Here is a 25,804-nt window from a genome sequence, read left to right as displayed (position 1 = left end):
CACTAACTATAACCCAAACACGCTGCCACAGAGAACTCCTTACTCAGCAGTTAACAGTACCAGAGACCATTTTAGTTTAACACTTCAGAGAAGCCATTTTGTAATAGGCAATTAACAGGTAACAGTCCAGCTAATATTACTGAGAACCCTACATATAAAATTTGCATAGAATAGTACAGCACAGTGCAGGCCCTTCGGCCCACATTGTTGTGCTGACCCTCAAACCCTGCCTCCCATATAACCCCCCACCTTAAATTCCTCCATATACCTGTCTAGTAGTCTCCTAAATTTCACTAATGTATCTGTCTCCACCACTGACTCAGGCAGTGTATTCCACGCACCAACCACTCTCTGAGTAAAAAACCTTCCTCTAATATCCCCCTTAAACTTCCCACCCCTTACCTTAAAGCCATGTCCCCTTGTATGGAGCAGTGGTGCCCTGGGGAAGAGGTGCTAGCTATCCACTCTATCCATTCCTCTTAATATCTTGTATACCTCTATCACGTCTCCTCTCATCTTCCTTCCCTCCAAAGAATAAAGCCCTAGCTCCCTTAATCTCTGATCATAATCCATACTCTGTAAACCCAGGCAGCATCCTGGTAAATCTCCTCTGTACCCTTTCCAATGTTTCCACATCCTTCCTATAGGGAGGCGACCAGAACTGGACACAGTACTCCGTGAGGCCTAACCAGAGTTTTATAGAGCTGCATCATTACCCCGCGACTCTTAAACTCTATCCCTCGACTTATGAAAGCTAACACTCCATAAGCTTTCTTAACTACCCTATCTACCTGTGAGGCAACTTTCGGGGATCTGTGGACATGTACCCCCAGATCCCTCTGCTCCTCCACACTACCAAGTATCCTGCCATTTACTTTGTCCTCTGCCTCGGAGTTTGTCCTTTCAAAGTGTACCACCTCACACTTCTCCGGGTTGAACTCCATCTGCCACTTCTCAGCCCACCTCTGCATCCTATCAATGTCTCTCTGCTGTCTTCGACAATCCTCTACACTATCCACAACACCACCAACCTTTGTGTCGTCTGCAAACTTGCCAACCCACCCTTCTACCCCCACATCCAGGTCATTAATAAAAATCACAAAAAGTAGAGGTCCCAGAACTGATTCCTGTGGGACAATACTAGTCACAACCCTCCAATCTGAATGTACTCCCTCCACCATGACCCTCTGCCTTCTGCAGGCAAGCCAATTTTGAATTCACCTGGCCAAACTTCCCTGGATCCCATGCCTTCTGAATAAGCCTACCGTGTGGAACCTTGTCAAATGCCTTACTAAAATCCATGTAGATCACATCCACTGCACTACCCTCATCTATATGCCTGGTCACCTCCTCAAAGAATTCTATCAGGCAGATGACACAAATGCTGTCAGTATAATATCCAATGGTGAAGAAGCTTGTAGGACTGAGACAGGCTGGCTAGTTGAGTAGTGTTGGTCAGGGGAGCACACACCATTTGAATTTACTCAGGAGATCGACATTGAATCTGTAGGAGTAAGGCCAAGAGGCATCAACTTCGTGGACTCTACACAGATTACAGAGGAGGAGATGTTGCCGTCTTGAAGTAGATCGCTGTTCCAATGATGAAATCTTTTAAGAGGTTGATCATGGCTGGAATAAACACCTGTCTCAGGAAGGACTTGGACCCGCTGCAATTTGCCAATTGCCACAACAGGTCTACAGCAGACGCAATCTCAATGACTCTCTATGGGGCCTTGGATACCTATATGTTTTTGACTACACCTAAGCATTTAACACCATCATTCCTGCAGTTCTAATCGAAAAGCTACAGAACCTAGGTAGCCTCTGTACCTCCCTCTGCATCAGGATCCTGGACTTCCTAACTGAAAGACCACAATCTGTGTGGATTCGAAACAACATCTCCACCTTGCTGACAATCAACACTGCTGTACTACAGGGATGTGTGCTTAGCCCATTGCTCTACTCTCTCTACACCAATGACTGTGTGGCTCACTCAAATGCCATCCATAAATTTGCTGATGATACAACCATTGTGACCCATGAGATTTCCGGGTCTTTTAAAAGAACAGAGCCGCTGTACCCTGCGACGCATGTTGTAAAAGGCGACCAAGGAGAGTTGGGCATAGGGTTAGCATCCCTATCCTGTAAAAATAATTATTGCTACAGAAACATCAGCAGCATCAACACCAAGCCAGACAGTCTTGAGAGGGATAGGACCTCTTTCGGAGAGCAGTATGACGTGGAGAAGTGAAAGCCCAGAGGAAGCTCCTTCACCAAAAAACCTACTGTCAACCAAGACCCCCTCCAGAATTGGCATGGAATGCGAAGACCATGTATGAAGCTGGGAAAACCCTACAAGTGGCAAAAGAATTAATGGCAAAGGACCAACCAGACACCATTTGAGGCAGAGATCAAGAGAAGGATAGGACACACATTGAGGAAGCCCCCGAATAGTATCACCAGACAAGCTCTCACATGGAATCCTCAGGGCAAGTGAAATCGAGGTAGGCCCAAGTCCACATGGAGGAGGGAAGTGTTAACCAACACCGGGAGAGTGAGAATGACATGGTCACAGCTGGAGAGATACGCACAAGACAGGTTGATCTGGAAAGTGGTTGTTGATGGCCAATGCTCACGAGTGAGTTGAAAAGCAGGAGAGAGAGAGAAGAGAGACAACCATTGTTGGCAGAATTTCAGATGGTGACAAAAGGACGTAGAGGGGCTAAGTATACCAGTTACTTGAGTGGTGTTGCAACAGCAATCTTGCATTCAATGTCAGCAAGACCAAAGAGCCAGTTGTAGACTTCAGAAAGGGTAAGAAGAGAAAACACAAACCAATCCTCAGAGGGATCAAAAATGGAGAGAGTGAGCAATTTCAAGTTCCTGAGTGTCAATATCGCTGAGGAACTAACCTGGATGCACCTATAAAGAAGGCAAGGCAGCAGCTATATTTCATTAAGAGTTTGAGAAGATTTGATTTGTCAAATAAAACACATGAAAACTTCTACAAATGTATCATGGAGAGCATTCTGACTGGCTGCATCACAGACTGGTATGGAGCAGTCTGGATTCAGGAACAACTTCTTCCCCTCTGCCATCCAATTTTTAAATGGACATTGAACCCATGAACACTACTTCACTACTTTTTTATTTGTTTTTTTGTGCTCCTTATTTTTAACTTTATTTAATAGACACGTATGTACTTAGTGTAACTCAGTTTCTTTCCTCTATATTTATTTATCATGTATTTCATCGTACTGCTTTCACGACATATGCCAGTAACATTAAACCTGATTCTGATTCTGTTTAAAAAAACTCTAAAAATTAACAAGGAAATTATAGGCCAGTGAGCCTAACATTAGTAGTGGGAAAGTTACTGGAAGGTATTCTAAGGGACCAGATACAAGAGTATTTGGACAGACATGGACTGACTAAGGATAGTCAGCATGGCTTTGTGGGTAGTAGGTCATGTCTAATCAATCTTAATTGAGTTTTTCGAGTAAGTTACCAGGAAAGATGAAGAAGGCAAGGCAGTGAATAGTGTCTACATGGACTTTAGCAAGGTATTTGACAAAGTTTGCATGGAGATTAGTCACAAAGGCTCAGTCGCTTGGCATTCAAGATGAGGTAGTAAACTGGATTAGACATTGGCTCTGTGGGAGAAGCCAGAGAGTGGTTGTAGATGGGTGCATCTCAGGCCTGTGACTAGTGGAGTGCCACAGGGACTGGTGCTGGGTCCATTGTTATTTGTCATCTATATTAATGATCTAGATGATAATGTGGTTAACTGGATGAGCAAATTTGCAGATGACACAATCGGGAGAGCGGTAAACAGCGAAGAAGGCTATCATGACCTGCAACAGGACCTGGACCAGCCGGAAAAATAGGCTGAAAAATGGCAGATGGAATTTAATTAAGTCTGAGGTGTTTCACTTCAGTAAGATGGGTAGGTCTTACACAGTGAATGGAAGGGCACAGAGAAGTGTGGTAAACAAAGGGATCTTGGAATACAGGTCAGTATTTCATTGAAAGTGGTGTCACAGATTGTGAGGGTCATAAAGAAAACTTTTGGCACTTTGTCCAGAAATCAAGGTATTAAGTACAGGAGATGGGATGATATGTTGAAGTTGTATAAGACATTGGTGAGGCCTAATTTAGAGTATTGTGTGCAGTTTTGGTTACCTATCAACAGCAACGATGCATGTAAGATTGAAAGAGTACAGAGAAAATTTACAAGGATGTTGCCGGGTCTGGGGCACCTGAGTTATATGGAAAGATTGAATAAGTTAGGACTTTATTCCTTGGAACAGTAGAAGAATGAGACAAGAATTAATAGAGGTATACAAAATTATAGAGGTATACAAAATTAGGAGGTGTATAGATAAGGTAAATGCAAGCAGGCTTTTTCCACTGAGGTTGAGTGGGACTACAATCAGAGGTCATGGGTTAAGGATGAAAGGTGAAAAGTTTAAGGGGAATATGAAGGGAAACTTCAGTCAGAGGGTCTTGAGAGTGAGAAACGAGCTGCCAGTGCAAGTGGCACATGCAAACTCGATTTCAACATTTAAGAGAAGTTTGGATAGGTGCATGGATGGTCGGGGTATGGAGGTTAAAGTCCCGGTGCAAGTTAACAGTTTAAATGGATCGGCACAGACTAGATGGGCTGAAGGGCCTGTTTCTGTGAAGTACTTTTCCTTGACTCTATGACCAGTCTCCATTGAGGGGTCAGCAGTGGAAAGTGTGAGCAGTTTCAAGTTCCTGGGTGTCAACATCTAGAAGGTTCTATCCAGGGCCCAACATATTAATGCAATCACAAAAACGACACCCCAACAACCCTACTTCATTAAGAGTTTGAGGAGATTTGATATGTCACCAAAGACTCTTGCAAATAACAGCAGATGTACATTGGGGAGCATTCTGACTGGTTGCATCACAGCCTGGTATACAGGTTCCAATGTACAGTATTGCAAGAGGCTGCAGTGGGATATAGAGTCAACCAGCTCCATCACAGGCACACCACTCCCCACTTCAAAAGGTGGTATTTGAAGAAGACAACATCTATCACTAAAGACCCTCACCATCTATGACATGCCCTCTTCTTGTTACTACTATCAGGGTGCTGGTACAGGAGCCTGAAGACCCACATTCAATGATTCAGAAACAACTTCCTTCCCCCTGCCATCAGATTTCTGAATGGTCCATGAACAGTACCTCATTATTCCATTTTGGCACTATTTTGTAATTGAGTAAATTTATACCTCTGCTCTGCTGCTGCAAAACAACTAATTTCACATCATACAGGTCAGTGATAATAAACCTGATTCTGAAGTTATAACAAATATAGGTCCAGTGAGTTTGAAAAGCAAGATTATTTAATTGAGATGTCGCAGATAAATAATAAATGTTGATACAGTCAAAAGAAAATTACTATCACTTCTGATTGGGGAGAGGACGGTAAAGAAAGAGTCAAGAAAAAAAGAGAAATAAACTTAAAATTGGTGTTAGGTTGTTCAGGGTAATACTGGCATGTATTTAGCATAGGTAACAGAATTAATCTGGATCTGTCTCTCGCAAACAGCCTTGATCAAAATGAATTTCAGAATAAGGCTTGAGAGGCAGAATGGCCTTCTTCTGCATCTAATTCAAAACAATTTCTCCTGCATCACTGAAACAAACAGTGCCTTTTGTATGGTGTTCATTCAGGTTTCGATCAGACTAGCAAATAACTTCCAAAAAAAAACCCCTCCACATTCTATTTACCTCTTTAAATTAGAAAGCTTTTTTTTATGACTGATTTGGAGGTGAAGATTTTCCTTAGGAAAAAAAGACGAAGGAAGATTATATGAAATAGCCTCTTTCCCACATGGATTATAACTCTGTAGTACTCTTAAGACGAAAAGGATACAGGGCTTTGAAAGAATCTAACATTGTTCTCAGAATTTTAAAAATTCCTGTTTTGCAGACAAGTCCAAACACTAATTTTGTAAAAGTATGAGGTTACAACAAACAGCAGCTTTGTAGATGTCATCTAATGTTACACCCTTGATATTCGCTAAAGATGCAGTCACTGCTCTAACAGAATGACCTCTGATATTCTCTGAATGTTGTCTCCATGCCAAATTAATAAAACAATACAAAATGCACTCTACTAACCAGTCTGCAATTCACTGTTTGAAATAGGTTTACCAAAGTTCAAGGATGAGACAAACAGCTGTCTAGACTTGCGAAAAGGCTTTGTTCTGTCTGCAGTGCAACAAAGAGTGCATTTAGCACCCATATACTGAAAGCGCCATTCAATCTGTGACATATGAAGAGGTGAACAAAGAAACTGCATTTTTTTTTGCAAAGTATCAGACAACCTTGCAGAGAAACCTAGTACTAAGCTTTAGAATAGTCCTGTTTTCACATCAGACAAGATGTGGTTGGTCCACAACTGTGAACTGGAGTTCATTCTGCCTAAAACCATTGGGATACAACTAATTTGTTTGATAGATTACAAATAAGAGCAGCACCATTTAGTTAGTATAAGAAAGCTAGGTAACACCTTAGGTTATACCTCATATCACACTAGTGAGGTATAAATTCTCTGTAACCTTTTAAAGCGTATTGTCAATTGACTTGAAAAATATATTTGTAAATTTTCTAGAAAAAGCTTTCTAGATGCCTTCTAGATCTAAATCTAGTCTTTATTTAGCCACAGTATAGAAAGGTTATTAAAGAATGGACATGCCAAAGTTGCAAGTTAACTTTGATTCACAAGTTGTTAAAGTAAATCATGAAAGAGTTTATATCAGTGCATCAATATTAAGGCAAAGAATACTGAAGAAGTTACCGACAGCATGGTTTTACATTGTGGTTTCCTATTGACTCATGAAACAGTGTCAGGAGCTTGCTGACTTTTAAAGAAAAAATTAATCCTTTTCCTTGAATTTAAGATTGAACAAGTACAAATAGAATATTAATAAAAGAATAGCAAATTCAGCTGTAAACTTCTTGCATTCCTATTAATTGGTGCCTTGTTGCATAGTGCTTAAACTAATACCCAATCTATGACCCATCATGGAGTAAATGACACCACTTCACATTAATTATTCTAAATAATTGTGGTCTGCGTTTAAACCACTAAGTGTTGAAACAAAATCAGGTTTATTGACACTGACATTAGTTGAGAAGTTTGCTGCTTTGAGATTGTAATGCAGTTTGGGCTTAACAATCAACTATGACATACAATGAAAATAAATAAATATAGTGCAAAAGAGGAATAGCAAGGTAGTGTTCATGAACCATTCAGAATCTGACAGTGATGGCGGGGGGCAGGGGAGGAGATGTTGTTCCCAAAAAGTTGAATGTGGGTCTTCAGGCTCATGTACCTCCTCTCTGATGGTAGTAAGGAAAAGAGGGCATACCCCAGACAGTGAGGGGTCCTTAGTAACACTCACAAAATGCTGGAGGAACTCAGCAGGTCAGGCGGCATCTGTGGAAAAGATCGGTCGACGTTTCGGGCCGGAACCCTTCTTCAGATTATTGTGTTTACGAGGGTTCCTTAGTGTTGGATGCTGACTTCTTAAGGCATTGATTTTTAAAAATGTCTTCAACGATAGGGAGGCTTGTACCCATGCTGGAGATGGCTGAACATACAGCCTCCTATGATCGTGTGCATTGGTGCCAACATATCAGGTAGTATCGCACCCAATCAAAATGCTCTCCTTGACACATCTGTAGAAGTTTGCTAGCCTTTCGTGACATCTTCTCAAATTCCTAATGAAGTATAGCTGCTGGCATGCCTTCATCATGATTGCATTAATATGTCGGACCCAGGACAGATCTAAGACGTTGATGCCCAGGAATCCTTTCCACCATTGACTCCTCAATGAGGATTGGTGTGTATTCTCCTGATTGACTCTTGAGGTTAGTGGAGTTTAACCATGATCATACCGAATGGCAGAGCAAGCTTGAAAGGGTATTTTTACTCCTATTTTACTGAGTTCTAAACTCTAAAGAGCCTCTTAAACCATACTTAACGTTAACTATGCTTAAAATGAACAGTTTCCAAGGGGTCTTTCAGCTTCTTCCTCAGCCAGATTAATATGATTTATTAAGTGTTCTGTGGCATTTAATTTTCTTTCCTTAAGTGGACTATCTTCATTTAACAAACGGACTTTGAAAATCAGTCAGCATATTGCTGAGGTTTCCAGTTTATTTTTAGAATGTCATTTCAATGGGGGCTGAAGTTGTAAATTTATAATCACCCTTGTTCAGAATCAATATTGAAGAATATTTTGTAGATCTCAAGTTTTTTCTTGTTTAGCAATACTAACATTTCGCCAGGCCACGAGCATGCAATTGCCTGAATCCATTTCATCAGCCTTTGAGCATGGGTGCACTAATTAGAATTTATTGCAATTATATAGAGCTTTATTGTGGACATATCTGGATTATAGTGTACAATTTTGACTCCTTATCAAGGAAGGATATACTCATGTCAGAGCGTGCACTCCAAATTCTTGCCAAATGGAGATTCAGAGAATTATATTGTCCTATAAGGCAAATTAAACAGACCAAATCTTTATTCCCTTTTGAATGAGGGAGGATCTCAGGAAATCATTGACATTTGAGAAGTGTGATCCTGGGAAGATATCTTCCTCCAAGATAAAGAGCTGATCTGCAAATCACAGTTTTAATAAATGGTGACATAACTAGGACAAAGAAGAGGAGAAATTTTTTCAAACTGTTATCAGGTTTGGAATTCCCTGCCTCAACAAACCATTCAGTTATACATTCGAGACTGAAATTGTTTGATTCTCAAAATACTGAGGGAATTAAGGGATTTCAGTAAATAAAAAATCTGGGGTACAAGATCAGCCATGATCTCACTGAATGACAGCTGACCTGCTTATGTTCTTAAGTCCATCCTTGTGAATACTGAGAAGTAACTATTCAAAATATTTAATCATTTCTGCTTCAAGTTAAACCCATTTGCACATTTTATAGTTTTCACCAGTTCTGGCTGTTCTGTGGTGCAGTAAGCCTTGGCACACAATTTGCTAAACTACCTTTGCCCCGCATCTTCCTAATGCATTTCTATTTTCTTGTATTAATACCAGTGAATTCTTGTGTCATACATGTAATTTAATTGAAATTGCTCTAACTAACGCTGACAGCCTGTAATTAACAGTACTTCACCCTTATTGAGTCTACACAGTTCAATTACTGGTCTCCACACAAAACAAATTTGTAGGGGCAAAAATCAGTTATTGTGCTGTTTATCCTGAATATTCATTCTTGGGAATTAAGACCATGATCCAAGTTTTGGTTAGAGAGATGGAAGGATGTAGAAAATCAAGACGACTTGGGCATATGAGGTTATGCATTAACAAACAGGGCACCACGGTAGCTCAGCGGTTAGCGAGACACTATTACAGCTCAGGGCACCAGAGTTCTTTCAATTCTGGTGCCATCTGTAAGGAGTTTGTATATTCTCCCTGTGACCACATAGGTTTCCTCTGGGTGCTTGATTTTCCTCCCAGAGTCCAAAGACGTACTGTTTAGTAGGTTAATTGGACATTGTAAATTATCCTGTGAATCTGCTGTTGTTAAATAAGCGGGTTGCTAGGGGTGGGGGTGCAGCTCTTTGCGGCAGAAGGGCCTATTTCACTCCGTATCTCTACTTCTAAATAAATAAACACATGCATAAAATTTAAGTTGTCAAAACCACAATTTATAACCTCTATTAACCATAAAATTCAAAGCAGATACTGAAAAGAAAAATTAGAAGTGGAAATGGGAAAGGAAACTGTCTTATGCTAACACGAGAAAACCTGCAGATGCTAGAAATTCAGCAACACACACAAAATGCTGATGGAACGCAGCAGGCCAGCGGCATCTCTAGGAAGAACTTCTTCCTATAGATGCTGCCTGGTGTGCTGCGTTCCACCAGCATTTTGTGTGTGTCTTATGCTAATAAAGGGGTGGTGCACTTTCCTGAGTGCGTGGCTCCAAACTGATGAAAATCTTACAAGAAATCCTGCAAGCAAAGAAGTTGCTGTTAGGTGCCATTAATCCTATTTGTGTCCCAAGGTAATTTTGAGCAGAAATTATCACTATTAATGAAATATTAACAATGATGGACTTGAGGAAAAAGAATGAGACCTGTTGCTAATTTACACGTATTCACTCTATTACTATTAATAAAAGTATAACAGACCCAGAATAAAATAAAGCATTTTAGAAAGCCTGTTCAAAAATTATTACTCTTTCAAAAAGACTACTGAAAAATAACTTTGTACCTCAACCAGTGTTCTATGATATCTAATTTGATGCAAGCTAAGAATAAATTCACTTAGAAAAGCTATTTTATTAATAAATTAATGTTACTCCCAAAACAAAATACATATTAACATAAATAGAAGCCAATGCAGGCCACTCAGCACCTCCTGCCTGCTCAGTAATTTAATAAGATATATGCAATATATGTTGATAGAACCGTCTATGATATTTCACTATGCTCAAAAACCTCTCCATCAGTATGAAAAATATTCAAAAACTTTATTTCCATGGCTTTTGGAAAGAGAATGAAGAAAATCCAAAAGGGTCAAGAAACTCAGCACAAAGAAAACATCCTACGCTTAAATAGGTAGCTCATTTTTAAAGAGAGATTATTGAATAAGGATTATCGAACAAGAGAAAATATCTTACTCATATCAAACCTGTCAAGAGCTCTCAGAATCATGTAGGTTTCAATCAAACTACTTCTCAGTATCAGGTTACAATATACACCTACTTCTATCAGGCTTCAATTATACCAGAGCCTAAGAACCTGTCTCAATCACTATTCTCCAGTAGCACTTACATCCACAGTGATGAAGTGTTTTGAAAGGTTGGTGATGAAACATATCAACTCCTGCCTACGAAGCGACTTGGATCTGCTCCAATTGTTTACCAGTGCAAAAGGTCCACAGCAAATTCCATTTCATTAGCTCTCTACTCAACCCTGAAACATCTGGACAGCAAAAATGCATACATCAGGATGCTCTTTATCAACTACAGCTTGGCATTCAATACTACCATCCCCTCAAAATCAACAAACTTTAAGAACTTGACCTCAATACCTCCTTGTGCAACTGGATCCTCAATTTCCTCACTAGCAATCCCCAATCAGTTCAGACTAGAAACATCTCCTCCACAATCTCCATCAGCACAGTTACACAACAAGGCTGTGTGGTTGCTCTTCTTACTTTACAGTTATGACTGTGTGGCTAAACACAGCACCAAAACCATATTCAAGTTTGCTGATAAGACCATCGTCATAGGTTGAATCAAAGGTGGTAATGAATCAGCAACTTTAAATTCCTTGGTGTTACCATTTCAGAGGATCCGCTCTGGGCCCAGCATATTAGTGTAATCACGAAGAAAGCATGGCAGCACCTCTACTCCCTTAGGAGTTTGAGAAGATTCAGCATGTCATCTAAAATATTAATCTTTTAACTACCAAATATAGCAGTGTTTCATAAATGGTGAAAACTCCAGAGTTTGCATCTGGTTACATGAGAATTAATTAAATCAGTTACTTCAGAATCAGGTTGTAATGTTTCTTCAAAACATGATCAGTTGCACAAGTTTCCCAATTATTTCAACAATCTAAATTTTCAAGAACAAAGGGAAATGACTATAAAAGCAACTTACAACTTTATCAAACAGACGATATATATTGTCATTTTTACAAGCTATTATAAAGTTTGAACTCTTGCAGGAATTAGGGATTTCTGTTCAATTTTGAATAAGTGACATCTTTCCATGCTTATTTTGTAATCAGTTAAAGCAGACCCAGCAACCCTAATGGCATCAGATGCCTTTGAGCAGAAAGATGGTTAGACAGGAAAATAGAATTGCAAACCTTATAACAGATCATCAGCCAACAATTTTTTTGCAGCCTAAGGCCTGATTTGGTTGATCAGAACCAGTAATCCAGACTCTCAACACTATCTTCAGTACTTTTTTCCCGCTGACCAGCCATACAGACTTATCATATACTGAATATAATTCAACTCAGTCATCCATAAAGCATTAAGGATATTGTAAAGGACATAAATGGGGGCAGAGAAAGAAGCAAATTAGAAATTGAGTGACTGCAGCTACTAAAGAGTGCCTGGGGATTTACAAGTTCCTCTTCAGAACTTTGCAGCAAAAATTAAGCCATTAGAATGTGAAAATGGATTCTATGCAACAGCCCACAGATGAGACTTTTAACAAAGAAATGCTCTAAATTGTCACGAATGATAGAGATATTAATGTCAAATCTCCAAAGTAAATCACATTTCTACTAAGAGTCAGAACTTTTAAAAATACCAATTATTTTAACTCATATTTAACTGGGTGCTTGGAACATGAAGGCCAAAGCTCCCAATCTCAATATAGCTCATTAGAACAGCACAGTACCACAGTATATACAGCTGCTCTCTCATTGGCCCATTATCTCCCACTTGCTTTCTTTGTTTTAGTCTCTTGCTCATTCTTAACTTTGTGTTTCTTCGAATTGACTGCAAGTGGTTCAGAGTGATAAGGTAAGGAGCTACCAAGCAGGCTGCCTTTCCTGTCCAGTTTTAGAAATACAGCCTTGATAGCTATCATTACCATTTCTTCAGCCAGCTTTTAATCTTCTCTTTAACTCACTCCTCATGCATCCTCATGATCATTTCACCAAATCCTCTTTAGGAAGCGGTGTCTCAGAAAGGCAGTGTCCATTATTAAGGACCTTCAGCACCCAGGGCATGCCCTTTTCTCACTGTTACCATCAGGCAGGAGATACAGAAGCCTGAAGGCACACACTCAGCGATTCAGGAACAGCTTCTTCCCCTCTGCCATCCAGTTCCTAAATGGACATCGAAGCTTTGGACACTACCTCACATATATATATATACACACACACACACACAGTATTTCTGTTTTTTGCACATTTTTAAAAAATCTATTCAATATACGTAATTGATTTACTTGTTTATTATGTTTTATTTTATTTATTATCATTTTTTTCTCTCTCTGCTAGATTATGTATTGCTGGTGATAATAAATTTGATTCTGAGTAATCTTTCATTCATTCATTAGGAACTCTTGCATTCTCCCTTCCCAATGTCATTCACCTCAATCTTCAACATGGATCCACCCACTTTATAATTAGATGGTGTTTACATGATATCCAGATAAGATATCAACAACTTTTCATATTCTATTAGGTATATGGCATCAGTGGAAAATACTACATCATCAGCATTAACATATTTTAACAAAACTGTTTCAGTTCAATGACCGAAATGATCATCTCCACTTCATACTCCAGAAATACTGCTTGACCCGCTGAGCATTTCCAGAATTCTTTTTTTCTGTTCACTGCAGCTGTTCCTACAGTCTACACAAAAGTCTGCCCTTAAACAGTTATTTTTGATATGCATCTTTAAATCCTTTTTTCCACCCCTCCCCAATTCTGCAAGTTTAAATCTGGTACCAATAAAAAGCAACCTTGAAGCAACTGGATCCCCAGATCAGTTATACTGTTGGACAAAGTAGCAGAAGAGCTTCACATCATTTGTGACCATCGTCCATGCTCTTGAGTAATTTTGCTTCAGGGAAAGCTGTCTCATATTTGAAATCCTACAACACAGAACAAAGAACATAGAATAGTACAGCATAGTACAGGCCCTTCGGCCCACAATGTTGTGCCAACTCTTAAACCCTGCCTCCCATATAACCCCCCAACTCAAATTCCTCCATATACCTGTCTAGTAGTCTCTTAAGTTTCACTAGTGTATCTGCCTCCAGCAATGACTCAGGCAGTGCATTCCACGCACCAACCACTCTCTGAGTAAAAAACCTTCCTCTAATATCCCCCTTGAACTTCCCACCCCTTACCTTAAAGCCAAGTCCTCTTGTATCGAGCAGTAGTGCCCTGGGAAAGGCGCTGGCTGTCCACTCTATCTATTCCTCTTAATATCTTTCATACCTCCATCATGTCTCCTCTCATCCTCCTTCTCGCCAAAGAGTAAAGCCCTAGTTCCCTTAATCTCTGATCATAATCCATACTCTCTAAACCAGGCAGCATCCTGGTAAATCTCCTCTGTACCCTTTCCAATGCTTCCACATCCTTCCTATAGTGAGGTGACCAGAACTGGACACAGTACTCCAAGTGTGGCCTAACCAGAGTTTTATAGAGCTGCATCATTACCCCGCGACTCTTAAACTCTATCCCTCAACTTATGAAAGCTAACACTCCATAAACTTTCTTAACTAACCTAGCTACCTGTGAGGCAACTTTCAGGGATCTGTGGACATGTACCCCCAGATCCCTCTGCTCCTCCGCACTACCAAGTACCCTGCCATTTACTCTGTACTCTGCTTTGGAGTTTGTCCTTCCAGAGCGTACCACCTCACACTTCTCCGATTTCTCAGACCACTTCAGCATCCTATCAATGTCTCTCTGCAATCTTCGACAATCCTCTGCACTATCCACAACACTACCAACCTTTGTGTCGTCTGCAAACTTGCCAACCTACCCTTCTACCCCCACATCCAGGTCATTAATAAAAATCACGAAAAGTCGAGGTCCCAGAATCGATCCTTGTGGGACACCACTAGTCACAACCCTCCAATCTGAATGTACTCCCTCCACCACAACCCTCTGCTTTCTGCAGGCAAGCCAGTTCTGAATCCACCTGGCCAAACTTCCCTGGATCCCATGCCTTCTGACTTTCTGAATAAGCCTACCGTGTGGCACCTTGTCAAATGCCTTACTAAAATCCATGTAGATCACATCCATTGCACTACTCTCATCTATATGTCTGGTCACCTCCTCAAAGAACTCTATCAGGCTTGTTAGACATGATCTGCCCTTCACAAAACCATACTGACTGTCCCTGATCAGACCATGATTCTCTAAATGCCCATAGATTCTATCTCTAAGAATCTTTTCCAACAGCGTTCCCACCACAGATGTGAGATTCACTGGTCTATAATTACCCGGACTATCCCTACTACCTTTTTTGAACAAGGGGACATAAAGATCCTAACCAGAGGCTCAGCAATCTCTTCCCCTGCCTCGTGGAGCAGCCTGGGGAATATTCCGTCAGGCCCCCGGACTTATCCGTCCTAATGTATTTTAACAACTCCAACACCTCCTCTCCCTTAATATCAACATGCTCCAGAACATCAACCTCACTCATATTGTCCTCATCGTCATCAAATTTCCTCTCATTGGTGAATACCGAAGAGAAGTATTCATTGAGGACCTCGCTCACTTCCACAGCCTCCAGGCACATCTTCCCACCTTTATCTCTAATCGGTCCTACCTTCACTCCTGTCATCCTTTTGTTCTTCAAATAATTGAAGAATGCCTTGGAGTTTTCCTTTACCCTACTCGCCAAGGCCTTCTTATGCCCCCATCTTAAGCTCCTTTCATGCTACCCTATATTCCTCAATGGACTCATCTGATCCTTGCTTCCTAAACCTCATGTATGCTGCCTTCTTCCACCTGACTAGATTCTCCACCTCACTTGTCACCCATGGTTCCTTCACCTTACCATTCTTTATCTTCCTCACTGGGACAAATTTATCCTAACATCCTGCAAGAGATCACTAAACATCGACCACATGTCCATAGTACATTTCCCTGCAAAAACATCATCCCAATTCACACCAGCAAGTTCTAGCTTGATAGCCTCATAATTTGCTCTTCCCCAATTAAAAATTTTCCTGTCCTCTCTGATTCTATCCTTTTCCATGATAATGGTAAAGGCCAGGGAGCGGTGGTCACTGTCCCCCAGATGCTCACCCATTGAGAGATCTGTGACCTGACCCAGTTCGTTACCTAATACTAGATCTAGTATGGCATTCCCCCTAGTTGGCCTGTCAACATACTGCGACAGGAATCCGTCCTGGACACACTTAACAAACCCTGCCCCGTCTAAACCATTGGAACTAATCAGGTGCCAATCAATATTAGGGAAGTTAAAGTCACCCATGATAACAACCCTGTTATTTTTGCACCTTTCCAAAATCTGCCTCCCAATCTGCTCCTCGGTATCTCTGCTGCTACCAGGGGGCCTATAGAATACTCCTAATAGAGTAACTGTTCCTGACTTCCACCCACACTGACTCAAAAGAGGATCCTGCTATATTACCCACCCTTTCTGAAGCTGTAATAGTATCCCTGACCAGTAATGCCACCCCTCCTCCCCTTTTCCCCCCTCTCTATCCCTTTTAAAGCACTGGAATCCAGGAATATTGAGAACCCATTCCTGACCTGGTGCCAGCCAAGTCTCTGTAACAGCCACTGCATCATAATTCCATGAATGTATCCAAGCTCTCAGTTCATCACCTTTGTTCCTGGTGCTTCTTGCGTTGAAGTACACGTACTTTAGCCCTTCTACCTTCCTACCTTTACACCCTTTATTCTGCTTCTCTTTCCTCAAAGCCTCTTTATATGTTGGATCTGGCTTTACTCCATGCACTATACTCGCAGTTCTCGCATGATCTTTATCCTCCTCCACCTCACTATCTCCTCTTACATTCTGGTTCCCCTTCCCCTGCAAATCTAGTTTAAACCCCCCGGGAGCAGCACTAGCAAACCTTCCCGCAAGGATGTTAGTTCCCCTCCAGTTCAGGTGCAACCCGTCCTGTCGGAACAGGTCCCATCTTCCCTGGAACAAGGCCCAATTGTCCAGGAACATGAAGCCCTCTCTCTTGCACCAAGTCTTAGCCACATATTTAGCTGCACTATCTTCCTATTTCTAGCCTCACCAGCACGTGGCACAGGTAGCAATCCTGAGATTGCAACCCTGGAGGTCTTGTCCTTCAACTTTGCACGTAAGTCCCTAAATTCTCTTTGCAGGACCTCCTTCTTCTTCCTATCCACGTCATTGGTCCCTACATGGACCACAACATGGACCATGACTTCAATTAGATTTTACATTGCTCAATATTGCTCAACTTTTAGTGTTCTGTGCATTTCTATCTTCATATCAGAAGGAAACTACTCAATTTTTTAATAAATATAGATTCCTATTCTTAGACCCAGCTGAAGGAACTTTTCCTTCACCTAGCCAGTAAGTGTCTTGAAAACTCCAATCAAGTTCAATGCTATGCAATCTCTTTCCATGCTTTAACTTTTGGGGGAAATTTACTCATCTGATATATCCACAATATCAAGAATTGTTCATGATTCCATATATTTTTAAACAATTCAATGATGGAATGCAGGAATTCCTGATTGGGCCAGCATACAAGATCCATCTTAAAAGGGCCCACAGCCAACATTGTTCCTGGACCGTTAAAATCAACCGCTGTGACGTTTCTGGACTGAACTTAACACGGATGACAGGTGCCCTTCCACTAAGGACATTGGAGAACTGGGTGAAGCTTTGCAATAATTTATTCCTGAGCTTTGTCACCAGGAAAAAAATCACAAAACAAATAGAAGAAACAATTCTTAAAGACCCCTTGAAAAACTGCCATATCCCTAACACAGCAGAGGCTTTATAGGCATTTGTCAGACTGCACTTAAAGCACTGTGAGCAGTTTTGGGACTCTTATCTAATAAAGATGTGTTGGCAGAGCAGGTTCACAAGAATGCTCACTGGAATGAAAGGGTTAACACATGAGTATTTGATGGTTCTGGACCAGTACTTACTGGAGTTTAGAAGAATGAGGGGGATTTCACTGAAACCTATCAAATATTGAAAGGCCTAGGCAGAGTCTATGTGGAAAGGATGTTTCTTATAGTGGGAGAGTCTAGGACCAGAGGGCACAATCTCAGAAGTGATGAGAAAAGGGCAGAGGATGGTGAGTCTAAGGAATTCATTGCCACAGACTGCTTTGGAGGCCAAGTCATTGAGCATATTTAAAGAGGAGGTGATAGGTTATTAATTGGTAAGGATGTCAGAGGTTATGGGAAGAAAGCAAGAAACTGAGCTTGAGAGGGATAATGAATCAGCCATGATGATGGTGGAGCTTTCTCGATGGGCCGAATGGTCTGATTCTGCTTCTATGTCTTATGGTCTAGCACCTGAATAACACACACAAAATGCTGGAGGAACTCAGCAAGATGCTGACTGAATTTCACAGATTCACTACACTCTGGTTAAAGAAATTCCTCATCATCTCTGTTAAGGTGCCTCTTTCTATTCTGAGGCTGTGCTCTCTGGTCCTAGACTCCCCTGCTATAGGAAGCATCCTGTCCATGTCCACTCTATCTAGGCCTTTCAATATTAAATAGGTTTCAATGAGATCCCTCCTCATTCACAACACCAGCAAGTACAGGCCCAGAACCATCTACTGCTTCTCACAGGTTAACCCTTTGATCCCCAGGATAATTCTCACGAACCTCCTCTGGACCCTCTCCAATGCCAGCAGTTCCTTTCTTAAGATGCCCAAAACTGTTCACAATACTCTAATTACAGTCTGACCAAAACCTTATAAACTCTCAGCATTACATCCTTCCTTTAATATTCTACTCCTTTCACAATGAATGCTAACATTTCATTTGCCTTTCTTACCACCAAGTCAACACACGTTAACCTTTAGGGAATCCTACACCAGGATTCCCAAATCCCTTTACACTTCTGATTTCTGTATTTATATAGAAATACAGAAAATAGTCTATGCCTTTATTCCTTCTCCCAAAGTGCATGACCGCACTATATTCCATCTGTCACTTCTTTGCCTATTTCCCTAATCTAAGACCTTTTACAGACTCCCTGCTTCCTCAACACCATCTGCCCCTCCACCCATCTTTGTATCATCCTCAAACTTATCCACAAAGCCATCAATTCTGTCATCCAAATCATAGACATATAACACGAAAAGAAACTGCTCCAACACTGACCACTGCAGAACACAACTAGTCACTGGCAGACAACTAGAAAAGGCCCCTTTTATTTCCACCCTTTGCCATTGCTGCACAACCGTCAGAAAGGTCTAATGAGCCACCCCCAGCTGACACTTCAGTAAATCACACCTCCAAGCTGTGCTCTTTCTCTATGTACAAAACAAAAACTGAAACATGAGGAGCCAGTACAGGAAGTTGTACAGTACTGGCCTTACAAAATAGATCAGCTGCTCTGCAACTGCTTTGAGTTAGTAGACTGGTCCATATTCAAAGACTCAGCAGCCAACCTCGATGAGGATGTTACCACTGTCACAGACTTTATCCACAAGTGTTTAGGGGATTGTGTTGTAAAGAGGTAAATCTAGAAACAATGGGTGAACCAGCAGATCCACTCCCTAGGTCTAGAACTGCAGCGTTCAAATCAGGTAACCCTGATCTATAAGAGTAATCAAGATATAACCTTCATAAAGCTATCAATGATGCCAAAAGACAATACCAGTGCAAAAATTAAGTCTCAGACCAGCTGCCATTGTGGCAGAGCTTACACAACATAAGCATGTTACAAAACAGACAGCATCACTGACAACAGCACATCCCTTCCTGATGAGTTCAAATCATTCTTCGCATGTTTTTAACAGAAGGGGCACTGATATGTCACTATCCACATCCAATAAGCTGTAATGCACCTGAACTACCATCACAGTTACAGATACGAGACCAGTGAACTGCAAAAAAGCATCTGGCTTGGATGGTGTCCCTGGCTGTGTGCTTCCATCCTCCGCAGATTAGCTGGTGGGGGGGGTTATTTATTTATCGACATTTTTAACCTCTCCCTACTTCATATGCTTTAAGAAGATCACTCTCATCCATGGCAGATGCCATCTCGCTCCCCTACACTAACCTACAAAGCATCTGGACAATAAAGATGTCGGTGGCAAAATACTGTTTATTGACTACAGCTTCAACTTCATTACTATAGGAGGGAGATTGAAAATCTGGCCAAATAGTGCCACTACAAGAACCTTTCACTCAATGTCAGCAAAACCAAAGAACTGATTATCGACTACAGGAGGAGGAAACTCCCAGAGCAGATAATTTCACTCACCCGACAATGAACTGATTACACAACCTGTGGACTCACTTTCAACAACTCTACAACTCATGTTCACAATATTTATTACTTTGTTTCTTTTTCTTATTTGCACAGTTTGTTGTCTTTTGCACAGTGGTTTGTCTGTCTTTGTTGTCTGTGGTTTGGCATTGATTTTAAAGTGTTTCTTGTATTTATTGTGAATGCCCACAAGAAAATGAATCTCAGTGTAGTATATGGTGACATATATGTACCTTAATAACAAAGTCACTTTAAATTATAATTGCACAAATTCATCTACAAACTCCTAGACCTGCAACACAACACCGCCCTTCGCAACTGCATGCGTGACTTCCTGACCAACAGTCCACAATCTGGAAGGACAGTGAATAATACCTCCACCATGAAGATTCTCAAAACCGGTGCCCCATAAAGTTGTGGGCTTCTGCCTCCTACTCTACTCCCTATTCACTCATGACTGTGAGGTCAGATTCTGCTCCATCTCCATCTGCAAGCTTGCAGATGATACTATAATAGTAGGCTGAACCTCAAATAATGACGAGTCAGAGAACAAGGAGACAGAGTGCCCAGTGACATGATCTCATGACAACAACTTCAGGAAGGTGGTGGTGGTGCAGGAGGGGGGAATACACATGCTCCTGTTTACATCAACAATGCTAAAGTAATTCTAACACTTTGACAACATACCCCTGAACAGGCCATCTAGTGACAAAAAAAAAGTTTTGAAAATGATTTTTAGCAGCAGATGCACTTGGCTAGAAATGATTCGTATCCACATGGACTGAGTGTTTTTCAGCTGTTCGACCAGAGGAATCTTCCTCTCAAAATAGGAAAAATATAAAAATGCCAACCCCAAAGAAATTTACTTTTGTAAAATATATATTCTCATTGCAAATAACACATCACTCGAGGTTATGCAGAACTTTTAATAAAAACAACTTAATCCAGAAGTTATTTATTTGTCCACATTGTCTGCTCAGCAACAAGAAGCGTGCATGCGCCTAGAGAAGCGCCTTGTAGGTGGAGCTTCCATTGGACAGATTCACTGCCTTTTGGACCAACAGGTATTTAAGTGAAAAGCAGTAAACAACTGCGACACACCACTGACTGAAATTTAAATTATTTAAAAAAAACAAAGTTACAACAGCTCTTACGTCTGGGATTTTTTGCATCAGCTGCGACATTGAACTGGGGTAAACGGATTCACCATTAAACTGTACAACGGTCCTAGCTTTAAGGGTGGCAGCGGTATGTCGGCGAGTGTAAAGAAACCTTTACCTGCTGTAACTCGGCAAACACCGGGGCAGAGCTCGCAACAGACCGACCTGCTTCAGACGCACTGACATTGAGGCGGCCATTTTCGACTCGACAATAATCGACGGCGAGCATCAAGGTTCTTGACGTCCGTCAGATACACATCTCACAAGTGCGACCGCATCTCGAAATAAAGTACCTCCAGGACTTTGTGCGCTGGTCCAAATTTCCATCATCTAGTCTCTCTTGCGTCTTGAAATAACTTTATCCCTCGCACTTTTCTGCTCCAAAGCAAATAAAATATATTAATGTAGACTGAGCAACACACAGAAGCAGATTTTGTGTGTTACTCAGGATTTCCAGCATCTGCAGAATGATATGTGTCTCTGTCCTAATGTGGATTTATCATGGTGCACAAATCATTTAGCTTATTTATGAAATACACCACTATGGTCCATTTTAACGATGAAATGTAAAGTCTTAATCTGCTCATCCTGTTTTTTTATAATAATGTGTTGTTTTGAAGGCCTTTCAAGGTATCAGGACCTTCCAAAGCATTTTATAGATATGGAAGTATTTATGGAGTGTTGTCAGTATTGGACTATCAGAATGAGGGCATCCAATGTACGTACAGGTAATCAACAACAAGTGACCAGATATAGCCTGTACGGAATACAGTATGTGTAACAAGAAACAAACTGTTCAACAGGTCGACACCAATCCATAAATTTCTAATGCAAGGGGCTGAGGTGGAGGAAGATTATCATATATTATTACTTGTTTCCTTTTTTTGTTATAACATACAATATTTCATTGAGTTAGAGTTACATGGGTTATTTGACACAATTCACCTGTGCTAACCAAGGTGCCTTCCTGAGCTAGTTCAGTTTGACTGCATTCGGCCCATAGCCCTCTAAGCCTTTCCTGTCCGAATACCTGTCCAACTATCTTTTAAGTACTGCAACTGTACCCAACTCTACCACTTCCTCTGACTGCTCATTCCATTTGTCTACCACTTTCTGTGTGAAAAACTTGTCTCTTAGTTCCCATGTAAATCTTTCTCCTTCCACCTTGAAACCATTCCTCTAGATTTAGACTTCCTTATCCTGGGAAGAAGCCTATGACAATCTAACTTATCAATGTCCCTCATGATTTTGATATAAAAGGCCACGACTTGGCTCCCTCCTCTCCAGGGACAACACTCCCAGCCTATCCGGAATCTCCTGATAACTCAATTGCTGCAGGTCTGGCAACATCTTTATGAACTTTTTCTGCAACTCTCTAGTTAAATCACATCACTCTTGTAATATGACAACCAAACCCCATGTACTGTAATACTCCAGGTGTAGCCTCACTAAGTTCGTGTCAATTGGTCATAACAACATGTCCTAACTCTTGCCCCATTCAATGAAGCCAAGCACAATATACATCTTCTTCATCACTTTGTTCACCTGTCTCAACACCTTCAGGGAACTTATATACTTGTTCCCATTGGTCTTTCCGCTCAACAACACTCCGTAGGTCACTGTTATTTACTGCATAAATCCACCGTTATTCAACTTCATTACTTGACACTTGTATGAGTTGAAAATCCATCTACCATCTATTTGCCCATTTTCCCACTTCCTCAGTTGATCTAGTTGCTGTTGCAACATTCAGGTCAATTTTCAAATGTTTAAAGATGGTGCTCACAGCTGGACTTTTGATAATTATCATTGTAGGTTGTATTTTACTTTGCAACACATTTAACATGTTGGAAAGCTTCCCTATAAAATATATTTTGTGTGAGTATCAATTTTTTCTACAGAGTGAAAAAGAGGTTGAAGTTTGGTAAGTAATCATATGCGTCTTTACTTACAAGAGAGAATCTGCAGATGCTGGAAATCCAGGCAACACAGAGAAAATGCTGGAGGAACTCAGCAGGCCAGGCAGCATCTATGGAAAAGAGTACAGTCGATGTTTCAGGCCGAGACCCTTTCAAGTGTCCTGTTGAGGGGTCTCGGCATGAAATGTGGACTGTACTTTTTTCCACAGATACTGCCTGGCCTGCTGAGTTCCTCCAGCATTTTCTGTGTGTTGCTCACATCTTTACTTAGATCAGTTTTGGACCACCTGCCTCAACAGATTCTGCCTCACTACCGAAGTTGATTATTTTGTGATTTATATTATGAATTTCCTGTTCTCAAAATAGGACAGAGTCATAGTAAAATCAAAGAACACTACAGCCCAGAAACAGGTTCTTTGTCCTGTATAATTCATGCTGAACTATTATTCTACCTAGTCCCATCGACCTGCACCTGTACCATAGCCCTACACACCCTTCCCGTCCTTGTACCTATCCAAATTTCTCTTAAATGTTGCAACCAAACCTGCATCCATCACTTCCACTAGCAGGTCATTCTACACTTCCACCAGCCTCTGAGAGAAGAAGTTCCCTCTCATATTCCCCTTAAATGTTTCACCTTTCACCCTTAACCCTAATTTTTCTCAATGATCATCTTCTAAGTTATCAGGCTTTGTCACATGTGACGTATCTTTCCAGTCAATTTACCGAAGCTATGGCAGCTTGCATTTATAATCAGCACCAGGATTGCCCCTCTGTGTCATTGCCATGATAGCCTATTTTCACCCAGTACACTGTGTAACTCTATCCCTGCTCATCTCACCTGCCGTTGCATTGCAGACCACACCACTGCACCTCCCACAACATTCCTCCCACCTCCCCAGCTCCCCGTGATACATATCCTGATTGCGGAAGTCCTTAAGCATCCGCTGTGATATCTAGGTTCCTGTTGCTCTTCTGACTAGTAACCCATCTTCCATCCTCCAACAACATTATCCTGAACCTTTCCCCCTCATCAATACCACAGTACTCAAAGTTCAGTCATTTTCCATTGCTTATATCAACAATTATAAATATATTACATAAAATATAACAAAATATTAAAAGCAACCTGAAGTCATAAAATTTCCTTCCTTATTTTCAATGGTCTTCGAGACCTAATCTCCTTCCCACTACAATCTCCTCCTAACCTGCACTCTTCAATACACCTCGTCTCATCATATCTGCCTCCAGTGTTAATTCCACCAATGCTGAATGTGCTTTATACTGCCCAGACTCCTAATTTTCTGAAAATTTATCCTATAGCTTTTTGTATCTGCATCCTCTTGTAAAATACTCCCTGAAACCTAAGTGAGCCTTCAAACTTTGTCATTACCACACATCTCCATGGTGCAAGAGGCGTTGGATAAAACATTAAAGTGCTTTATAAAAACAAACATTTTTGTTACATATATATAGCAGTTTTTTTTGGAATTTGGAAAGTTTAATCTGCTAATGTTGAGCTTATGCTCCAATGTTGGTTATTGGCTTGGCTATTTGGCCACACAGACCCACACTTCAAGAAAGGACATTTTTTAAAAAAAAATCCTGGCTATTAAGCTAAAACTACCCTGCAAAATTGTTGTTTTCATATTTCCTTTCCACTATGGTGATCTGTTTGCTTAATACTTAAGACCAAAGGACCAAACCATTCCTAAATCACATATAACATTCATGTGTTTTCTAGGCACTAAGATAAATACATTAGGGGAGTGAAGAAGGAATGTAAGGTTTTACAAATCCTAAGTTCAAGTTCAAAATGCATTTAATTTCAAAAAGTTATACAACCCTGAGATTTGTTTGCTTACTGGCAGTCACAAAGCAAGGAATCTGAAAGAACCCAATTTTAAAAAAAATAAAAAAGACCAACCCCAGTGCTCACAAAGAAAGATAGAAAAGAACAAATCCTGCAAACAATAGAAGCAAGCAACACCAGCATTCTGAACCAACGTGAAACTGTCAATTTTAATTACTGAGAATCAAAGTAAGTTTCTCCAGAACAAGTCAAAACGTTTATTTTGATAACTTTAAGGCATCTTGATGTATTTGTACATGATAATTAAATGATTATGATCTGTTGTTAAAATGTCCAAAGGCAAGCTGTGTCATAATACTTCATTGGAGTCTTTTGCTTCCTTTCTCTTTTGGTAAGAATTTATTATTAATATGATGAAACAATAGTTATGGGTATGTTAGCAGTGTGAATGCAAACTGTAATAAACATTGTGCCAATTATAAATTTTGCTGTAGGTCATATTCAGTTGCACTTGTAATAAATGTAGAATAAAAAAAAATAACCTTCTACCTGCCTGCCCTGTGGCAATTGTATTCTAAAAGGAGAATTAAACATTGCAAACTTCTAAGGTTATCATGATGTCCAAAATAAATCTAAGTATAAACACTTACTCCAGATTTCAGATAACAAAATGCACTAACTCTTGTTCCATCTGCTGAAGGCAAGCACATCATATATCTTCATCACCTTGTCCACCTATGTCACTACTTCCAGCAAACAATGTACATGTCTCTCTGCTGAACAACATGCCTCCGGTCAATGTTATTCACTGCATATGTCCACCTTAGTTCAACTTCATCACATGATACTTGCCTGGGTTAAATTCAATCTGCCATTCTTTTGCCCACTTTCCTACTTGCTCAAGGTGCTTGTTAGATTCTAGCTCCAGAT

At 40.6% G+C, this 25,804-nt stretch overlaps 1 protein-coding gene across 1 annotated transcript in view; it reads right to left on the bottom strand.

Annotated features, from left to right (window-relative positions):
* ndufs4 (NADH:ubiquinone oxidoreductase subunit S4) overlaps nt 1–21,472 on the bottom strand; it is a 106,763-nt gene extending 85,291 nt beyond the window's left edge. The window contains 1 exon segment of the mRNA XM_063042912.1: nt 21,261–21,472. Coding sequence (XP_062898982.1) covers nt 21,261–21,472 — 212 coding nt within the window.
* Nucleotides 21,473–25,804: the final 4,332 nt, after the last annotated feature.

The sequence above is a fragment of the Mobula hypostoma genome, chromosome 3 (assembly GCF_963921235.1).
Source record: "Mobula hypostoma chromosome 3, sMobHyp1.1, whole genome shotgun sequence".
Taxonomy (NCBI): domain Eukaryota; kingdom Metazoa; phylum Chordata; class Chondrichthyes; order Myliobatiformes; family Myliobatidae; genus Mobula; species Mobula hypostoma.
Note: the sequence above shows the minus strand (reverse complement) of the source record. Positions and strands in the feature narration are given on the sequence as shown.